Genomic DNA, 22526 nt, shown 5'->3' with positions numbered 1-22526 from the left:
TCTTGGCTCAAGTGCCAGGTGAGCAACTCCATAGGAACGAACAGGCGCCATCTTAAGATCTGGTATGTAGGTATTTTTAAAAATCTGTGGCTTGAGCTCAAACTTTTTCTGTACCTGCTGCCATTTTCTGGTGAACGCCTGATTGGTACTGTGCATGTGCATCTCTCATCAAAGATTAGAAGGAAGTGAGATGGCTCACTCCTCAGCTATTTCTATCATCATCTCTGGAAATAATTATATGTTTAAGTCTTTTTTTTACCACGCTCTCAATTATGCAAGTTGGTCGCTAGATACACTAGCCCAGTGTGGCATTTACTTGCCCCATGCTTATTGATGAACCCTGCATGGATTAAAAGATTTTTTACATTTAAAAAACTGAAAGATTTGACACTCTTGCTTGAAAAATGACTTTATGAATAATTGCCAGTTTATTTTCTGATGGTCATAGCAGCTCTGCTTCAACACTGAGGACTATGAAATATGTTAAACTTACAGGCTGACATTAATCTGTATTTTATATTGTTATCAACACGTGCCATTTAAAAAGACCAAAATCACCATTATGTTAGTCTGTCTGTGTCTCTCAGCTCCGAGACTATTCATACCTGCTGAAGACTAAAGCAGCTATCATCAGTATTTATAAACTAACAACGGATTAAATGACAACTTGTGGTGAAGTTTATGTTCACCCTCGAAAAAGCTCTGATTAACCCAATGTACTCTGCCTGCTCAGCAGCAGACAGACACAGTTAGAGACCAGCTGATGAACACGGTGCAGCTTTTAGCACTTAAAGAGACAGATATTCCCTTTAGGAGCTGGTGGAGACCAAAAATGGAGCTAAAAGCAGAGTGAATTTGGGACTTATATATTTCTCAGGTCACCACAGACACAACTCCAAATTAATGCTAATGTAGCTTTGTGTCTGTTGAATAATTAGACAACTGCTTATGGCCAAAAAACCTAAAAAAAAAAGGAGGTTTAAAAACAAGTAAAAAAAAGGCCTCATCGTTTTTTTGCACACATGACTTAAACAGGAGGTTTAAGGTGCCTTTGCAGGGGTCTATTTTCAGCGGAGGATTAATCCACATGTGGTGCTCTGAGTATCTGCGGCAGTAAGACGGAGTGTGTGTGTGTGTGTGTGTGTGTGTGTGTGTGTGTGTGTGTGATTGAGTCAAAATAAACTGCAGTGTGTGTGTTCATGGTAACGAAGGAACATGTCACCCAGTGAAACAGTGTGGCTTATTGATGTGTTTTTTTTATAGTGTGTGGACAATAATGGAGCTCTGTGGCGCAGAGGATGAAGATATTTCAGGCTTTAATACACAGATTATACTTGTTTGGAAAATCGATTCGTTTTTGGCTTTTCATGGGGTTCAGTGACAATTAGAAAATATGACATATAAAAAGGAAATGTCTGTGGCGCCCAGTAGCTCAGTGGGTAGAGTGGGCGCCCCACAGTGAATGGCAGTGTCTTTACTGCAGCGGCCGTGGACTCAATGCCAGCTTTATGTACTTCAGTTTACAAGTGCTGAAGACACATTTTGTTTTTTGTAGACTCAGGCATCTAAATATTTGAATGTCTCTGTAAACTATACGATATATTTACATTTACACTGTGGTTTGTTTGTGTGTGTCACCGGTAAACTGTGCCAGTTCCTACTTGGCCTCCAGCCACAGAATCAGGCTCGTCTCATCCGCTCTAATGACTCGCTAAGATGTGACCGTTAGATCTGGGTCCACATCCACACACCTACTTCCCCTCAGACGACACACACACACACACACACACAAATACAAACACACACGCACCTGGAGCTATGCCTACTAGACTGGTCCTCGGCCATATGTCCTGCAGTGTAGCGTGCACACAGACTCGGGCAGCCTGTGCAGCTCAGTGTGGCTTCAGCAGGTCGAGCTGCAGATGAATATGGACAGTTATCTTTCTACTCAGTCAGTGTATCTGAAACAATGCAGGATGGATGAATTAATGTGTTCACTCAGTCATCTTTAATACACAGAAGGTACTGTGTTATGTTTCTGAGCCCTGTCTATGTGGACTGTCTAAACTGTGAGGCAGTGTTGAAGTGAATGTTGCTGCTGTCAGATAAACAGAATATAAACAGAGTGTAATGATGTTAACGTCAGTGTTGGAGATGAGAGCAGTGTCTGATGTGAGGCAGAGCTTTGGCTCAGTTAACTGCTGTGGATTTGGTTTGTTGGAGAAACCAGGTGGATGGGGTTTACTGCAGCAGGATGACGGGGCCTAAATAGTCAGTTGACACAAAATTAATCATCGACATTTCTGATTTATTGTTTAATTCATTTATGTTTAGTTTAGTTGATATGGACGTCACAGTAGCTTTAGATTTGTATATTTATGCACAAGAACCAGATGTGCTGTGTTTAGTGTTTTCAGCTAAATGCTAATTTGCGACACCTGTCCACAGGAAGAAATTGAAACAGTAAAAAGAAAAGAAAATGCATTCGCACCACAAGGTTACATCCACAAATAAACACATGAAATTCATTCCCAAATCTATGCACAGACATACATCCACACAAAATACAGACCACTGGTGTGTCTACAGTCGTATCAGGCGTGATGATGTAATTATTTGCTGTTTCCTCTAAAATGTCAGGATTCTTCTGCGTTTCTCTGTAAAAGTATTCTGCATCTAACTAGTCAAATGTATCGATTCATTGATACATATTGATTATTAATATTTGAAACGGTTTTAATATTCATTTTCCACAGTTAGCCTTAAACTCATATTGGCTGCTCTTTAAGTCATTCTGCTTTTCTCTGCTACTAACCAAGAAAACAATAGCTGTTGTTGTCATATCATAGTTTTATTGTATTTAGTTTTTAGTAAAAAAATTAAATTCAATCCCTTCAATGTCAGTTTTTCCCTGTAGTATCAAAAACGGTATCAAATATTGATATTTTAAAGGAGCTATATGTAAGAAATCTAAAGCAAATAGTTGTAAAATCCTCCTAATATGTCACAGAGACTAAGGAATTATGTTCATATAACATACTGATCTCACCGACAACAATAGTACAGCCAGAATATTTGCATTTAAAAAACATTTTTACAGTCCACAAATCATGTTTATGTTTTGAATTTGTGTTTTGGCCTGTTGCGCCACCCACCGCCGTCTACCAGTCACGCAGTCAGTAGAGTCTCAGCATCAGTTACAGTTACGACTGAGCTACAGCAGCACGGCAAGCAGCATTAGCAGTGTCCCGGTACATGGCATGAGCAGCCGGCTCCTCCGCTGTATCCCGGCAGCAGCGTTAGCGGCAGAGAAGCCGGACTTGCTCGAACGGTCCGCTGGAAAACTGAAGATCACGGACACGGTGACACGGCCCTGCCACGGCAGCCGCCCGTGGGCAAACAAATCAGTCTCCAGTGTGCCGCTGTCCAGCAACCTCGAATCTGTAGGGGAGGGGGGGCAGACACGACTCGCGGCAGTATTTTCAATTTAAGTGCAGTAACCGTTTTGGCCACATTCTTACATACAGCTCCTTTAAGGTATTGTATTAATGTTAGAAATTCACTACATCCAACCAGAGCTGCAAACAGCAGTAAAGTGCAGAGTAACATAGAAAAAACAACAGTAATATACAGAAAATACAGAATGTAGATCAAACATTGAGGGGTAGAAATGACTATGCTACAAACTATACCTTATAAGCAGCATGAAAATCATGTGAACTATATCTTTATGTATTAGACTGTAACTCTAACAAAACAAGACATTTCAGTGTTAGGGATGCACGATAATATCGGCACGTTATAGTTAATGGTGATACTGGCTTTAAAATGAACTATCAGATTCAGCCAACATGCTCTTTCTTTTTTTGCACAATGAATAAATATTACGTACACTGAAAAGTATGGTATTTCATAAGAGTATGCACGCATAATATGATGTTAATTCCACTATAGAAGAGACTTGATCACTAAAATTAGGTGGGGAAAAAAAGTGGATATATCGATATTGGTTATCAGTTCTCGGTCAAATGAGTTGTTACATATGGGCATATTGGATATTGGCAAAAAATTCAATATCGTGCATCTCTGTTAAAGATGTCACCTTGGGCTTTGAGTTATTAAATTTTTTTCTGACTAAAGAATTAATCAGCAGTGGTGAAGGAAGGATTCAGATCCTTTACTTAAGTAAATGTACAAATACCAAACTGTGAAAATACTCCACTGCAAGTAAAAGTTCTGCATTCAAAACCTTACTTAAGTGAAAGTATGTCAGTATTATTAGCAAAATGTATGTATCATGCTCATTGTGCAGTAAAATGTTCCCTGTCGGCGTTTAACTATTCTAGCTGATGTTTTTGGATTAATATTACCGCTGCATCAATGTGCATGTTGCATTCTACGGCTCTATATGTTAAAGGTTGTGCTAATTTTAACTCCTTTATATACTGTTGGGAAGTTTAATCCGCAGCAATGCATCATATTCTACAACATCATCATATAATTGTGGCATGGTGGTGCTGTGAGAGCCACAAAGAATCTATATGATGTTGTTTTTTATTTTAACTGTTTTTATTTGGAGTTTCCATAACAAAAGACCACAATAAACACAATACAGACAATAATGACATGACCTTCAGTATTATTGTTACAGTATTACATATTAACACACACACACACACACACACACACACACACAGTAAAAGGAGAAAATTAATTAATTAAAATAAATACATAAATAAAAATAATAATAATAATAATAATAAAATAAAAATGAATAAAGATAAAAAAAATAAATAAATAAAAAATGAGTCCCATAAAATATAGAATAACTTAAAAGGTCTCAGGTAGGGGTGGGGGGTCAGGAACTATCCTAAATTGCTAGAGGGGAATTCTTTCTCAAAGTAATCCAGGAATGGTTGCCACATCTTAAAGAATTTCTGAGTGGAGCCATGTATGGTAAACTTAAACTTCTCCAGCTTAAGGTGGGACATAACACTCTTAACCCAATGTGTGTAAGATGGAGGTGTAGTCGCCTTTCACCTGAGAAGGATGAGGCGTCGAGCTAGGAGGGAAGAGAAGGCTATAGCCTCTGACTGAGAATTTGGAAATGTTACTCTTTCTGGGGCAGTTCCAAAAATGCCAGTAATGGAGTCCAGGTTAATAACGTTTCCACACATATGAGTTAATGTTTTAAACATGGAGGTCCAGAATAATGCCAGTGCTGGGCATGACCAAAACATGTGGAAAAGCGTGGCAGGTGCCTGATGGCATCTCACACATGTTGGGTCTACATTTGGATACAGTTTGGCGAGTCTATTTCCACATAAGTGTAGACAGTGAAAGATTTGAAACTGTTTTAGGCCATGGCGAATACAAATGGAGGACGAGTGAATCATCGTAATTGCAGATTGCCAGGACTCATCAGATATCTCACCTCCAAATGATGATGTTGTTTTTTAATGAAACCAGTGATTTACAGCCCTAGTAGAGTTATAAAGTAGCATAAAATGGAAATACTTAATTGCAAAGTCAAGGTCGGTAGTTGAGTAAAGGCACTTAGTTGTATTCCAGCACTGATGAGCTACATGACCTCAGACATGATGATGCTTGTGTCACTCCAGCCGCAGACATGGAGGATACTTCACACTCTTTTAAAATCCTGTTTTTGTCCCTCCACTTTTACAGTTTTATTGACCTTTATTTATTTATTTAATCTCTCTGAGCAGCTGAACAGAGTCCTCGTACTGTCCACCTGCCAACGTCTCGATGAGAGAAGCCCTGAGCTGATCAAAATGTTGAAACATTCATTATAACTGTCAGCTCACAGCAATTAGCTTCACAAGCAGCACTGAGTGCTTAGTGGATGTCTTCTGCCCTCTCAGGCTGCATAAAGGCTGCACTAAGTGATTAGTGGAGGTTGTCGGCAGAGGAAGACTCCGCTCAGGGCCGAAGAGAAAAGTGACTTAGCATTTCTGTTTTTTTGTTGTGTCACTGTTATGGAAATCATAATAATCTGTTTCTATGTCAGTCATGATTAGTTAAAGCAGTTTAAAGATATTTATGGTGATATAGTATAAGACATTGACAGTCACCAGTTAACCTGCATGTCTTTGGACTGTGGGAGGAAGCTGGAGATGGGGCATGGCACAAATTGAACGACAGGAGAGAAACATGTGGTATAGGGTAGCGTGGGCAGCGTGACACCTCTGAGAGGTGGGGTCAACCTCAGGGAACAGTCTGGCAAGTCTGCTTCTGCAGAGATGAGACAACACTGCATTGATTTTTTTCAATCTGTAACTTTGTTCATATAAATCTTCTCATTTGATTTAACATCCTCTGAGGACTGAGGTGTCAGACGTTAAAGGTGCACTATGCAGGAATTGTTGCTTACTCTTTGTAAACTCACCACAGTAAATAAAAGTGAACACCAACCCCCTGATTGTCTAGTTTTGGACCGAGCTTTGTCCGCTTGCTGTTTCGCCTCGCTGTGTTTGCGTTTTTCAGCGCTGTGTCCGCAGATTTTGTAGCTTCCTCTTGGATGAGTGCTGCCTAAGGTCTGGCACCTGGTCGCTACCTTTTTATAAAGTCCTGACCTCACCTGCTCGATGTGCCCAGGAAAGTCCAGAGCACAGCAACATATAGTATAAAATAAGAAAATACAAGCACAGGGCAGAGCCTCTGCGGATAAATACACTGCCACACACTTCAGGTGGATCACAAGTGATGATTGAGAGGGTTTACTTTTGTGAGAGTCCATTTTGTTGTGATACTTTTGGTGAACAGAAAAGAGTGACGCTACAGTCATCATAATGTGTTGTACTATAGAGTAGGCTTTTGGGGATTGGGTCAATGAAAACCCCGATTTCATTGTGTCCTGCACCCTCTCCAGAGCGGGCACGGATGCACCGATCCAACTTTGCTGTATCTCCAGATACAGAGTACCAGTCTGATACCAGTGCTCTCTGTTTCACAGATTTAAAGTCTTTGATACCTCACTGCTTGGAGCTCATTGCTGTTACTTTAATGAAAGGTAACATGAGACCAGGGACGGCTAAACTGAGTCGGCAGCCTGTGGTGATTAAATGAATGTAACCAGTAACAGAAGCAACACATTCATATTATGATATTGAGAAAGAAATTGTGTTTAATGTGCTGCATATCAGACAGTTGCAGAGGAGCAGAGTAACAGCTTGTGACTGCTCACCTGTGACGTATCCTACAGACATTTAAATATGTACAAATCTGTTAGTAGTTACTGTTTGACCCAGATCTGATGTGTGATTTTAATTATGAATAATTAATTGTGTACAGAGGGTTTGTAGCAGCAAAAAGAAATAAGACAGAGGACATTCTCATGCTGATGGTCACCCTGCAGAGCGGTACATGTTTTATTGCTGGGTGTTACTTCCAGGAATTAAACGTTTTACTGCTGTGGAGATTGTGGCATTGATGCAGTGTCACCTTGTGTGTTCACAGATGAGAACAATGTCTGATGAGACAGAACAGAGAATGTGTGATGAAGACTTTGGTTCGGACGAGGAAGGAGAGGAGGGGGACGTGGAGTCTTTCCTGGAGGACAACAGCAGCGAGCTCATGGACCGACTGAGGGAGCTGGAGGTGAGTAAAACACAGCGCGCTCTGCATCACAAGTTGGATTTTAATTACACTGATTAGGAGGAAATTGAAACGTAGAAGTGTGAGTCTTGTGAGACACAGAATCCAAAACGTAGGTTAATACCAGGTCTGAACAGGCTCACAGACTGACCTGAAGACTTTCAAAAGACTTTTACCTGACTGCTGATAGATTCTCAGACTGACCATTGTAACAATATACTGGAAAATATCTACAACTTAATGGTCAAAATGGGGGTCTCTGTATTTTGATAAATATATATGCAGTATCTCTCCACAGTAAATAAACCGATCTTATATTGTGTATTATTCTGTGTAGTTTATTTAATTCTCATCAAAAGTGTGAACATGCATTCAGAGCCCGGGCTGAGATGGTCACGGAGCTCGCCAAAGCGTGCACTGCTACATCCTGCAGTGTCCATCTGGGTGAAATACCAGGGACCGGCTGCACAATGACACTTAAGGCTGTATTTCTCCTTAGCTGAGGGACTTACACAGTTGCATAGAATCCCTTTTAAATGTTTCCGTTATTGAGGAAAGACTCATTTACTGTGTTGAAAGAGATTTTACAGTGGTACAAGTTTCCATGGAGATTGTTTGTTTGCTTGGACTCACACTTGTGACGCCTGTTATCGTCTCACACAGTTGGCTTATCGTTAGATAGTGAAAAAATGGCAGAGGAGAAGAAGAAAATTAATTCAATTACATCTAAAGTGTGAAATCAAAAGCATATCCATCTCTTCTCTCGAGGTGTGTTCATTTTTTTTCGTTTATCACCATAAACTTGGTCATGTTGCAGTTGAGATAGCGTCAGAGGTACCTTAAGTTGTTTTTTTTTTGTTTTTTTTGGTTGTTTTTTTTCCCCTTGCTTTGGTTGCTAAGGTCTTTTGTGCAACGATATAGGGATCCCTTAAGTATAAGACCAAGACAAAGAGCATTTTAAGGAAACCTTAAGGACTAGACTTAAAGATGTTTTGTGCAACCACTTTTATTATGAGCAAACATTAACTAGGACTTTAAGGAAAATCTTAACTTAAGGTGTTTTGTGTAACCACTTTTATTATGAGCAAACATTAACTAGGACATTAAGGAAAATCTTAACTGAAGGTGTTTTGTGTAACCACTTTTATTATGAGCAAACATTAACTAGGACTTTAAGGAAAATCTTAACTTGAGGTGTTTTGTGTAACCACTTTTATTATGAGGAAACATTAACTAGGACATTAAGGAAAATCTTAACTTAAGGTGTTTTGTGTAACCACTTTTATTATGATTACACATTAACTAGGATGTTAAGGAAAATCTTAGCTTAAGGTGTTTTGTGTAACCACTTTTATTATGAGGACACATTAACTAGGATGTTAAGGAAAATTTTAACTTAAGGTGTTTTGTGTAACCACTTTTATTATGAGGAAACATTAACTAGGACTTTAAGGAAAATCTTAACTTAAGGTGTTTTGTGTAACCACTTTTATTATGAGGAAACATTAACTAGGACATTAAGGAAAATCTTAGCTTAAGGTGTTTTGTGTAACCACTTTTATTATGGGGACACATTAACTAGGATGTTAAGGAAAATTTTAACTTAAGGTGTTTTGTGTAACCACTTTTATTATGAGGAAACATTAACTAGGACTTTAAGGAAAATCTTAACTTAAGGTGTTTTGTGTAACCACTTTTATTATGAGGAAACATTAACTAGGACATTAAGGAAAATCTTAGCTTAAGGTGTTTTGTGTAACCACTTTTATTATGAGGAAACATTAACTAGGACATTAAGGAAAATCTTAGCTTAAGGTGTTTTGTGTAACCACTTTTATTATGAGGAAACATTAACTAGGATGTTAAGGAAAATCTTAACTTAAGGTGTTTTGTGTAACCACTTTTATTATGAGGAAACATTAACTAGGACTTTAAGGAAAATCTTAACTTAAGGTGTTTTGTGTAACCGGCCCCAGGGTTTAAGGGAGTCCCTACTTCCTGCAGACAGTTAGCTTAGCATTAAGCACCTCTAAAGCTCACAGACTCACATGTTGTTTAAACTGTACAAAAACAGAAGTGTAAAAACAACACTTTGCTATTTTACTTGAGGAAACCATTTCTTGACTGGGACCAGTAACTCTCACGAGTCTCAACTGGTCGCCTGGCAACTGCTCTTTGTGAGAAAGCGAGTAAGTGCATTTCCCAAATATTGAACTGTTTTTAGTAAAATGTTCTTCCTCTCTGGTGAGTGGATGAAAATGGCAACATTTGCTGTTTTGGGAGAAGCTTTTTTTGTTGCTTGATGTTGACACTGTGTTCATGTCTGACAAATGTTTCACCCATGCAGCTGTATTTTTGGTGTGTTATAAGTCCATGTGGTTTGGACAGTTGCATGTGCATGACACAAGAAATAACATGACTAATAAATATGTGTTATATGTGTTTTATTTTTGTTTTCCTCACAGGCAGAAAACTCTGCTCTGATGTTGGCGAATGAGAGTCAGAGAGAGGCGTACGAGAGATGCTTGGATGAGGTGGGTTCATGTTGCAGAATATAATTCAGAAGCCAAGATTATGGTGATAAATTCTGCTCAGCTAAGTCGTTCCTGTGTAAAATGTGGTGTTCTCTTGTGTTATCAGGTGGCCAACCACGTGGTCCAAGCTCTGCTGAATCAAAAGGTAACATAAAGCTACACTTCTGATCATGTGTTTGGATTTGAACCAGCTGTGTCAACGTCAGTGTTCTCACTGCTGCGTGTGTCACTGAACAGGATCTGAGAGAGGAGTGCATCAAGCTGAAGATGTTGGTGTTTGACCTGGAGAGACAGAACAGAGCGCTGTGTGAGCTCTTCCAGCAGAAACTGCCCAACCATCCCACCGCTCACTACCAGGTAGATTAAACTGTATATATGACTTAGTTACTTCAGTGAAAGTAGTAATAAGACAATGTAAAAAATACTCCAAGTCTTGGAGAGAACTTCTACATATGAAGAAGTTATAAAGCCTTTTGTGGCACCAGAGGGAGCTGGATGAAGTCTGACTCGTGTGACATCACTTGAGGACATTTATCAGCGTCCCTTTGGTCAGAAGTGAGTTTATCAGACCTCTGTAGCCCACTGCTCATCTCTGCACGGGGCTGACAGGTTTAGGCTACTTTATCCTCTATCCTCGGCAGTCGAGTTGCAGTGTAGGTAATGTAGGCACCAGGTCACTGTAGAGGAATGTGTGGTTTAAAAAAGACGATGACTCTGGGTCTGCTGCATCGATTTTAACCTTCTTTTTTTTTGACTCCATCATGAGTCTGATCGTGTTGTTGGAGGGTAAAGATAAAAAAGATAGTAATAATAATTTTTCCCTGCCACAGTGGGACTAATGGCAAAAGCAAATAAGGACTTACTGACTACAGTAACTCATCTACTCTAGTTCATGTGCAATAAAAACTGTAAATGTGCAATACTCATAATGTGAAATACCTCTCTGGATGTCCTGCAGGTGGAGTTTGTATTCTACTATTTATTATACTTTTTATACTTTGTTGTTTGCACTTTATCTTTTACTTCACTTTACTACACTTCCTTTTCACCCAGACTACGTGCAGGTGTACAAATGGCAAATAAAGTTATCCTATCATAATAATAAACTTTATTTATGTAGCACCTTTCAGAAAAGAAATGCAGCACAAAGTGCTTTACAATAAGGGCATTATAAGCACTGAATGCTTTGCATGAAACTAGACATAATGAGCATGAAACAGACAAAGGACGCTTAAGAACAGTTTAAAACAAGGATTGACTCATTCAAAACCATAAAACTCAAAATTATAAAGAAATCATAAGATAAAATAAATCATAAAAAGTCATAAAATCATAGAATTGTAAAATCATGAAATCAAGCAAGATACAATATCTTGAAAGAGTTGCAGCAGTGTGAAGTGTAAAAAGAGTGTCAGACCTGTATCAAGAAGCCAGAGAGAGTTAAAGGCTAAAGTGAATAGATACATTTTAAGCTTTCTTTTAAAAATATTTGAATATTAATATATATAAATAATATTTAGTGATTCATTTTTCAAGATAAATCACAGAATGCCCCTTTCAGAGTGTTACAGTATTATGGTTGTTTTTTATTTGCATAGTTGTATTAATGTTGCAGTTGGTGGAGGTGGAGCTCATTTAACCACTTTATTTATATTTTATATGTAAAATTATAATGTGCAAAGTAACCACCAACTGCAGCTTATTAGATAAATGTAGTGGAGAAGAAGTACAGAGTAACGTAACATGGAAATACTCAAGTAAAGAAGAAGTACCTGAGGTCCAGTACTCGAGTGCTCAGCTCTGATTCTTGAGCTGCTAATGACATTTTCTCCTCAGCCTCGTTCTCTGACACGCTGCTGAGCCAGTAATGGATCTCAGTCTTTTCACTTCTGCTCTATATTGTTCCAACAGATGCCGGAACAATGTAGCTCCTAGTTGTCTGTGTATAGGATAGCCTGTAGTGTATACAGTGTCATTGTAATTGCCTCATGAATCTCCCGTTACAGGTCCAGGCGGGACCCCTCCCAGACTACAATGCACAGCTGCACAATGACTCTGCCAAACAGGTGGAGCCTGCACAGACTGAAGCACAAGCCAAGGTGATTATTGCAAAGCTTTCACCAAACATGAAGAGTGAAACTTCGGGATTATGTCAGAGCCCCTGAGTGTGTGTGTGTGATGTTTTAACGTGCTGTGACATTTGCCTGTTTTTTACTATTGTTCTTTAAAAAGCTAATCGGCCCTGCACTCATTTCCTGTACGCACGCACTCTAAAGGTCTTGGACAAGTGAATTGTTCATCAGTAGTGAGTTGTGTGCTGATACAGATCTCTTTCTGTCCAAAGGGAAATGGCTACCGCACACAACATGCCTCCCCCGGCCCTCGTGGCCCTGCCGCCTCCATGGAGGCCCTGTCCCCCTTCTTCAAGAAGAAAGCACACATCCTGGAGGTCCTTCGCAAGATGGAGGAGACGGACCCTCTGAAGTTCCACCCGTCCACCACGAGCTTGTCTTTCTGCGACTACAGCCAGGTGCTCATGTCAACAGAGGCTGTTTTGGCCACGGCGGACCCTCTTCCACTACCGTGCAAATCCCACCACACACACTGCCACTGCTCCTGCTCCGACACTGACTCACACCAGCATGTCAACGGTGACGGGGCGGTGAAGTGTGAGGGAGGGAACACCTGCTGTTTACACTGCAAGAGGAGCCCAGACAGTCCTCCAAAGCCATGCAACCACATCTGTAGTCCTTCAAAAGCCAACTCCGCCACCCAGAGCCATGTAGTTCCTGCAGCTGTTATAAGTGAATGTCACAGTAAGAGCAGAACAGCAGAGTCTGTTCCCCTGTCTAAACAATGCACCAAGAATGAAGCCCACCAGCAACCAGCAGGCGCCACCGCACACTCATCGGTCACAGAAGCAGTGGATCAGAGCCTGGAGGTGGAGCAAGATCAGGACGGCTCAGAGAGTTGTCTGAACGCTAGTGCCTCTGAAGAGCTCACTGGTTTCTGTCCCACCTCCCACCTGCCCAGTTCTGTGAAGGAGGGCGCACAGATCTCCCACTGTGACCTGGAGACGAGCGACGGTGTTCACAACGGCGTCAACGCTGCTGTGTCGAACGACCCGTCAATCATCCCCGAGAAAGACGGCACAGATCAGGGTTCTTCTGTGAGAGCCAGTGCCTCCGTCAGCCCCAGCCCCTCCTGCCTCAGTGACGTCAAAACCGCCGCCATCAACTCGCCGTCCAAACTGCTTAAGTTCTTGAAGATTCCCTCGATAGGGGACAAGTCCCAGCCTTCAACCTCTGCTGTCCGCCTGAGCCCCCAACTCACCCGCAGCTCCAGGATCCCCTGTCGCACCAACAACTACGAGGTGTACCACTCTCCTGTTCCCACACGCAGAGCCACCACCACCGAGAGGTGCAGGCAGCCCCCTCCACCACCCTCCAGGTCTGAGTCCTACCCCGCCACACACTCCGCCCCAACCTCCCCTCCTCAACCCGAAGACGTCTGCTCCCTGCCTGCAAAGGAAATAAGCTACAGCAGCCTCTCTGCACCTAAAGCTGGCTCAAAGATTGGTGCTTCCTCCTCCACATCTTCCTCCTCACCCAAAGTATCTCAGAGGGTCCCTCATTATGAAAATGTCTGTGTTATGTCCGCCGGCTCCAGAGAGGAGGAACTAACCCAGGGCCTTGAGAAAAGAACCACACTTCCATCCCAGACCAAGGCAAACGGCGGTGAGAGGAAGCTTGTTAAATCGCTACCAGAAAGTGTCCTCAACCCGACTCCTCAGCGAAAGCAGTCATCCTCGTCCACGTCAGAGTCCACATCAGATGATGAAGAGGATTCAGACAGCCCAGTGTGGGTTAACCATCACAGCCTGCCCAACACATCCGCCCTCAGCAAGGCCTCACAGGGCAGAGCTAACTACCCACAAACCAGAGAGAAGCAGGAGGAGATCACTGTGCAGAGCTCTGAGGTCGCCCAGCCGCCTCCACCTCCAACCAGGAGGAGCGACTCCTCTTCCATCCCCAAGAGGCCTGCGGCTGGGGCGGTGAGATCCCAGGCTGATTCCAGTCATCACGCTTTCAAAGACAGGCTGGCTGCATTGGGAAAGCTGAGGAGCTCTGAGGATTTACAGGTTGGTCTCAGGCCGGTCGATGCTGTGAATGAGGGCACTTATGGGGAGGAAAGGAGTAAGACAGCAGAGAGGCCCATGGAGCTCCATAAAGAGGAGCAGAGACATTCAAAATTCACAGACTCTTTGGACAGTAAACCTAAAGTTAGCAGTGGTGGTTTGAAGTACCCGGGGTCCTCTCAGCTGTATGAGCAGGCTGTAAAATCTTCCGGTTCAGGGGTGATTAAACAGGAACTGTGTGTGACAAAAGCAGAAGGCTCCAAGAGCAAAATCGGTCTGCCGTCCCCAAACGCAGATGCTCCACAGGTACTACGCAACAACATCAAGTGTCCTGGCTCCCTGAATCTGGCCTATAACCTTAAACCAAGTGTTGGTCCTCACAGTAGCAACAGCCCCAACAAAATCCCTCCGAAGTCGCCGTCCAAACCTTGTCAGGGACCGTCCGTCCACAGAGGGGGGAAGTCCACAGAGGCTCCACGTTACTCGTCCAAATCAGAGGAGAGGACCAAGATCAGCGGGAAAGGGAAAAAGAATCCAATGTACGGAGACAGCCTGCCGCCTCCTCCTCCGAGACCTCCAACGTCTGATGGGGAGAAGCCAATGCAGCCGGTCCCCAGTCCACAATCCGCCATTGAGCAGAAGGTGATGAAGGGCATCGAGGAGAACATGCTGAAGCTCCAGGAGCAGGACAGAGGAGGACAGGGCAGCGAGGTGAAGCAGAAAGCCTCCAACGGCATCGCGAGCTGGTTCGGCTTGAAGAAGAGCAAACTGCCCGCGCTGAGCCGCAAGGCCGACGCGGCCAAAGCAAAGGACGAAAAGAAGGAGTGGAAGATCAACATCCCCTCAGTGGGCAGGGACTCTGTGAAAATGGCCACCAGGTGTAAAGAAGGAGTGGAAGGTCTGAACATCTCGACGCTGATGGAGAAGGCAGAGGGGCTGAGGAGGGCGCTGGAGGAGGAGAGGGCGTATGTGGAGAGGTCAGGGAGGGGTCACTCGTGTGAGGTGGTGATGGACCAGGCTCAGGGACAGCTGGCTGTCATGTACAGGGGAGCGCGCTCTGACAACTTCATGCAGCAGCTGCTGAACAGGTGAGGACTTGTGTGTCAAAGCTGGTGTTAAACCAACTGAAGGAACAGATATAGATGTTGAAGGAAAAAAGTGTTGTGTCTCTTGATGAGAGTTAAAGGAAAAGATTGATATCACTCATGTCTGTTTTGTATAATGATAAATTGTCTGATAGAAGAAATCAGTCAGCAAGTATTTTGATAATTGATGAGTCAAGTACAGGTCCAGTGTGTAAGATTTAGAGGGGTATATTGACAGAAATGATATATGATATTCATACCAGTTTTTCGTTACCTTAGAATGAGTCGTTTATATCTACATACGGAGCAGACCTTCGTCCACAGAGTCTGCTGTGTTGTCCTACAGTGGCCCAGAACAGACAAACCAAACACTGGCTTTAGATAAGGCCATGTATGTTATCATGATTTTGCCTCAGCCACTGTTATTCTCTGGCACACTTAGCACAAGAGAGAAGTTTCAGTTCTGCAACCTCACGGCAAGATGCCACTAAATCCTACACACTGGATCTGTAAAGGTCCAGTGTGTAGGATTAGGGAGGATGTATTGGAATAAACGGACTGTTACAATAAGTTTATTTTCTTGAGTGTATGATCACCTAAAAATAAGAATCGTTGTGTTTTCAATGCCTTAGAATGAACCGTTTATATCTACATATGGAGCGGGTCGTCATCTATGGAGTCCGCCATGTTGTACCACGTTTCTACAGTGGCCCAGAACAGACAAACCAAACACTGGCTAGAGATACGGCCATTTTTGTTTCGCCTTGTCATGCCAGCCTCCAAAGTTAAAAGCCCATCTGCAATTAACTGTGTTAGGAAAAACACTGATTTATTTAGTGTTTATACTGGTTTAAATTACCTGGTCTGTTTGCTCTCGGTTAAAAACTTCCTGAATGAATGAATTTTGAGTTATCAGAGAATAAAGGTCAGCATACATTAGATTGTGGTGGGTGAGCTGCCTATTCTAATTGTTTTAATCAATTGCTTATTTTTATTTAATTTTTTTTTTTTTTTTTTTATTTATTTTTTTTTTTACATGTTCAAATAAATAAATAAATAAAAAATAAAAAATCTGACATCCCAAACAGCATCAGAGAAACACTGATTCGTAACGTAAAATTGCATTAGGTTTTGGTTTTCATCACCTGGTCGATTTGTTTTAGAGATAAAGAGACCTCTGCAGATAATTCGGCTTAGGGGCATAAATATAGAAAGTGCATACAGCAGGATTGCACCGGGGCCCGTTGGGTAGAGGGGCCCATAGAGAGAGTGGGTCCCTGTGACCTGTGTTCAAAGAGGAATTGTAAAAAAATATATATATATATATATTTCTAGTTTAAAAAAGGTGCCATTTGCTATATATGTCCCCAGAAAGGCAAACCTATCTATGTCATGGTTTACTTTTTTTTTAAATAGTCAGTAGCTATGTAAAACAATGTTATATGCTTTTTCCACAAAAACTATAAAATCTGTTCAATTAAATGATTATTTTCTTACTTATTTGGATATTTTTGTGTCAGACATGCAGTGGTGGGTAATATGTATGTTGATATTTTACAATGTCAAGTCTCTTTTTGTGTCAAGACAATACATGCATGATAGCGTGCACTTGAGCCCTTGTAACTTCCTTATGCCACTGATTCGGCTCCTGGTTAAAACCACCTGAACAATGAACACTGAGGGAATTCTAACTGGGAGAAGTTTCAGCTGGTTACAGTCCTCACCCCCAGATGGCACTGAATCCCCCTAAACCTTATACACTGGACCTTTACGTAACTTTCTTAGTGAATCTAGTTACTAAGCTAGTCTTGCTCTGCTAACTTGGCTCTATTTTGTACAGATTAAACTAACATGATGTAACAAGTTAATTAATGAGCTCTGGACAGAGCCAGGCTAGCTGTTTCTCCCTGTTTCCAGTCTTTATGCTAAGCTGAGTTAATTGGCTAGGGTACATCCACAGCTCTCTGCTTGAAAGCGAATCAGTATTTCCCCAAAATGTTGTTGAACTGTTCATTTAAATAGGAAAATGCTAACACAAATGCCTTATTTGGTAAACTAGGATATCTCAACTGAAACTTGATGTGTGTGTGATAACTGTAGAGTGGACGGGAAGGACATGATCAGCGTGCCGCAGCGCCGGCTCTCGTTCGACTGTAAGACCTCCAAGCCGGTGTTCTGTCAGCAGGGCGACGTCATCAGTCACACCACCAGTCGAGACGACATGGAGAAGGTACATCATAAGTTACACTTCTGTTTATCTCTCTGCAGTTAGAAACAGACAGACAAGATTTTTACATTAGCACCAGTAATAAAACAAATGGACACAGAGAAGAACACAACTCACTTTCATGTAATGCGTCTAGCTCTCAGGTTTTAGTGATGCATGAATGAAATTCTCACAGTGCATTAACTACATGTCTGAACTTAAGTAGAAATTCATGCACTTTAATTTGAGTATTTCCATTTTATGTAACTTTATACTTCTACTCCACTAAATCTCAGAGGTGAATATTGAACTTTTTACTCAAACACATTTGTCTTACAGACTCAGTTACTTTTCTGATGACAGTTTTTCATACTCTTCCTGTCCAGTGAAAACCATGTATCTCCAGATGTGCTGATGTTGAATGTTTGTGATAAACTGAAGGATGAAGTGCTCCTTTATGTGTTCAGGAAATTTCTCCTACTTCTTAAGCTAAATACAGACAAATAAAGGTCCATTTAAAAATTGTTAAACTATTAAACAAAAAGACAGCAATACAGAGAATAAGGCTGTCTAGGTAGAAGTTGGACTCGTCTACTACTGCAGGCTCCGTTCATCTTTTGTTATGTTCTTGAAGGTTTATACTTTGTGTATATAGTCAAGCGATTTCCCACCTACTTGAGGTATTCCCAGAATAACAAAGAGCATTGAAGTGCAGGGAGGAAAGAATATAGAAACCATAGGACGAGGTAAACCACAACCAGGACAATTTGTTTGTTTTAATTATTTGCTATTTCTTTTATATTATATTATGACACCCTAGAAGAGAAACAAAGTGTTGCAGTAGTTTGTTTAGGAACTCAGACCTGAACAGTTTTTACCCTTACTTGATGCATGCTACTGGAGTTTCGGAGTGTTTTCACATGTAGTGCTTTTTAAACAAACCAAACTCAGTCATCTTAAAGTGCACCAAGAAGTGGACCAACAGAAACGGGACTCAGTTCTTTTTCTGTTCACATTATAGCCTATATATAATATTGACATAATTTTGTTTTTACTTTGCCGTGACACTGCAGTGTGGTTATGAAGCCCTTTGCTTTCAGATGAACTGAAAATTGGAGGAAAACCTGAGTGTTTCTGTGCTGTAGACTGTTGCTGTTTGATGTATTCTACATTCCACATCTGGAGACGTGCAGTATCGTCCGTGGATCAAACTACTCCTCGTCCTGCGTCCTTGCAAGTGTTACAGGCCAAAGTGGTGTTGTCTGTTTTTTCAGACGTCCCAGGTCAACAGCATGTGATCTAGAGGACTAAATACAATGGCAAAGAGCAAAGTGGAGCACTTTGTGTTCACAAGGCACAGGTTAAGTGAACCAACCGCACTTAGACCATCTCCCAAGGCTGATCGGGAGATGGTCGGTTCAATTCGCCTCAGAGGGGTCTGAGTTTTCTTGGAGTGTTCACATATGCACAGAAAATGCTGAGTCACTGCTCTGAGTCTGTTTTGAGGGCTGAAAAGGACCAAGTGTGAAAACACCCTTAGTTTCAATATTCATTGATTGAGGACTCTGAAGTGGAAATACAGCGGCTGAACGGAAAATTTGGAAATGTTATGATGGACTAAATAGGATCTGTTTGTATGTAGGAATGTTCTGCATCTCTGTGGACAAATCAATAAAAAGGATAAGTGGAAAAAAACAACCTCTTGGATCAGCTGGAAAATGCATCGTCACAAAGCTGAAAACTGCTGTTTTTCGGATAAAATGAACAGTTTTTAGGGATACATGGTCCTCACAGGACAGCAAGACTAAAAAAGAATTGATGATTTTGTAGAATATGATGCATTGCTGTAGATTAAAATACCCAAAGGTATGTAAAGGAGTTAAAATTAGCACAAGATTAAATATCTACAGCTGTAAAATACACAATAATGTAGCTGTAATCCAAAAACATCAGACAGAATATTAAAACACTGACAGAGAACATTTTACTGCACAATGAGGACTTTAACTTTTAATAATTTGCTGATAATACTGACATACTTTTACTGATGCAAAGTTTTGAATGGAGGGCTTTTACTTGTAGTGGAGTATTTCCACAGTTTGGTGTTCAGTAAAGGATCTGAGTACTTGTTCCACCACTGGTGAAATTTGTTCTGCTTCGTATTAACTTTCAAGCCTATATTTGGCTCCTAATTTGTTTGCCTGGTTTCCTGCATACTGATGTGAAGAGTCGGCTTTCACTCCTCCATCTGCTGCTCTGTTGTTCTTTCATGCAGGGATCAGACAGAATCGGCAAGATCACATCAGATGAAAACCTCGCTGATTCAGTTCACTCTCAACACTTCGCAGGTAAGGAGGCGTCTGCCAGGAATTCATCAGAGGAAAGAAATATCACACGTTTTTTTAAGGTTTATGAGCGTTACGACCTTGTGCAAGATCAAACCAGACGAGGCTGGAAATAGATGAATGAATGTATAAAGAATTTCACAGAGTGGGAATGAAAAATAAATTAATATTATCACAGGAACACATCACAAATCAGCAGAGGTGGAATGTACATTTATAATATACTCAAGAGCTGTATTTAAGTTTAGTTTAAAGGTGAGTATTTCCATTTTAGGCTTCATACTTATAGTCTGCTACATGTTTAAGTTAAATTCAATTCTCAGTATATAAACTATTTAAGTTCATTTAAATGCTGCCATTTTGGAACATTTTTCTGACATACATTAAAAACATTTGTAATCCAATAAGTTTCACGCTGCAAGTGAAACATATTTTAGTTCATAGAATGTAATGTCAACATCTAACTTGTATTTCTTTGTGGTTTTCTTTAACAATTGTAAAATGTTTTTAAATTGTTTCATGTATGTTTATACGTATCAACATTCCTCAAAAGCCAATAAAAATTATCCAATAATTTAGAATAAAATAATTTCACATTCTGAAAGGCGTCTGTCTGAATAAAAAACATTTCCGACACAACTTTCAGGTATACATTAACCAATACCTGCTGTCAATATCACAGCACATGTAGATATCAGGGCAGTGACAGACAGTTAATAAAATTATGCCAAAAAAAGCAGTAGTTTTAAAATAAAATAAAATGAAAAATGCATATATTTATTGAGACACACGCAAATGTACACAGATAATTTAAAATGAACCTTTCTTCTGTTAGTAAAATAGTGATAATGACACATGTAACATTACTAATAATAAACCTAATGTAGTTGTAAGGAATGAAAACATTATAATGATAATAAAAACAAAATAATAATAAGCAAAAAATAAAAATATAAAATGAGGTAAATAAATGAATATACACATATAAACAGTACAATATTGATACACACACATATAAACACATGAAAAAAATGAAATAAAATTAAAAAGAAAAATACACATGTGTATCAATATGCACATCAGGAGCGAACGCACCAGACAGTTTGGTGTGGAAACATTTTGAATTCCTTTTTGAATGCCTGCCTGACTAATGTATAATTACACTGTGGTATTACTGCTTCTGCTTCAGTAAAAGATCTGAGCACTTCTCCCAGCAACACAAATCTGCAACAATCCGTAAGGGTTTGACTGAAACATGATTTGCATATTGAGGGGAAATAAATTGGCTCACACCTTAATTACCATATCAAAGGTAATAATGAGGCCACACCCCCGAGGAATATTGATTCAGAGGCTTCAGTGAAAGATGGAAGAAATAGTGGGGAGTTCATTAATTTACACATTTACGTCTTAGTTCCTTTGTGTCTTTTTATGTATTTATTTGTTTCCTTAATTATGTTAAAATTTAATTAATTCAGTTTTGCATTTCCACATCACTCAGTCACTGAATCCCTCCCTCCTCCGCAGGTTCTGGTGCTTCCACATACACCCTGGACAGTGGCATCGGTACATTCCCACTGCCCGACTGCAGCAGCGGTGCAGCAGGACGGGGCCTGTCCAAGACCAGGGCCGGGGCCGAGCGCCACTCCTCCAGCTCCCCAGGGAGGGCCGGGCGCCGGGCACGCACCCTGGACAGAGAGCCGACGCCACAGGAGGAGTGCTACGCGCCTCACAAACAGCTGATTCCCACCATTCAGTATGGCTCCATGCTGGAGGGAAGAAGCTCTGCCGGCGTCATCCGTGAAGGTACTTAAAACACTTCCACTTATTCATAACAGAATACTCAGAGCTTTGTTAGAGGTCACTTAGTTCTGTTGTTTAGCCCACAAACTTTTGTACACGTCATGTAGTTTGCAAACTCGTACTGCACTCACTGAACTGGAGGAAAAGACAGAGGATTTGGATGAATTCTCTGGGGAACATGAATTTCTTAACAAAATTTAATGGCAACCCATCCAGTGGTAGGTGTAGGTGTTTTTCCGGTTTTGATCAATTGGTCGATATTTCATATTAACAATTGAACATTTTCAACCTTCCTCACTTTGAAATGGGATTTTAGACTGTTTGTGCTCCTGATGCTTCTGTTTAATAACGAAATGTGGAAAAGTTATGAAAACATGTCTTTATTCACTTGATGCACAAAGAGGGCCACGGAGCCAATATGTTTTCCCCTCGCTCGAAGACTTGGACCTTCCCTAACCTGAAGACTCCATCAGGACCTGCAGAGGTTTACCTGGCAGTGGAGGAGGAGGAGGAGGAGCCTGTGTCATTTGGATCTCCATTCAGAGGGGTAGGGATAGTGGTTAAACCTTAGGGGAGGTGTGCTCTATGAGTCACACCTCTTTCTCTCTGTATGTCATTAAATATTTTATTAAAAAGACATAGAATACTATGCCATACAAAAATCATAAAAAAGTCATAGTATAGTATGTCATTAGATATTTCCATTAAAAAAAAGTCATAGTATAGTATGCCATGTAATTTTCCATGAAAAAAGTCATAGTATAGTATGTCATTAGATATTTTCATAAAAAAAGTCATAGT

General features: G+C 40.8%; 1 protein-coding gene across 2 annotated transcripts in view; it reads left to right on the top strand.

Annotated features, from left to right (window-relative positions):
* nckap5l (NCK-associated protein 5-like) overlaps positions 1 to 22526 on the top strand; it is a 67793-nt gene that overhangs the window by 42344 nt on the left and 2923 nt on the right. Inside the window, exons 3-12 of one of the 2 annotated variants that reach the window (XM_033629040.2) lie at positions 7477 to 7617; positions 10080 to 10148; positions 10255 to 10293; positions 10386 to 10505; positions 12155 to 12247; positions 12493 to 15374; positions 17472 to 17601; positions 19853 to 19925; positions 21450 to 21728; positions 22127 to 22272. In XM_033629040.2, coding sequence (XP_033484931.1) covers positions 7477 to 7617; positions 10080 to 10148; positions 10255 to 10293; positions 10386 to 10505; positions 12155 to 12247; positions 12493 to 15374; positions 17472 to 17601; positions 19853 to 19925; positions 21450 to 21728; positions 22127 to 22272 — 3972 coding nt within the window. Of the gene's footprint in view, positions 1 to 7476; positions 7618 to 10079; positions 10149 to 10254; positions 10294 to 10385; positions 10506 to 12154; positions 12248 to 12492; positions 15375 to 17471; positions 17602 to 19852; positions 19926 to 21449; positions 21729 to 22120; positions 22273 to 22526 lie in introns of both variants that reach the window. The other variant, XM_078169779.1, reaches the window with a different exon arrangement.

Source organism: Epinephelus lanceolatus, chromosome 8, assembly GCF_041903045.1.
Source record: "Epinephelus lanceolatus isolate andai-2023 chromosome 8, ASM4190304v1, whole genome shotgun sequence".
Classification (NCBI taxonomy): domain Eukaryota; kingdom Metazoa; phylum Chordata; class Actinopteri; order Perciformes; family Serranidae; genus Epinephelus; species Epinephelus lanceolatus.
Note: the sequence above shows the minus strand (reverse complement) of the source record. Positions and strands in the feature narration are given on the sequence as shown.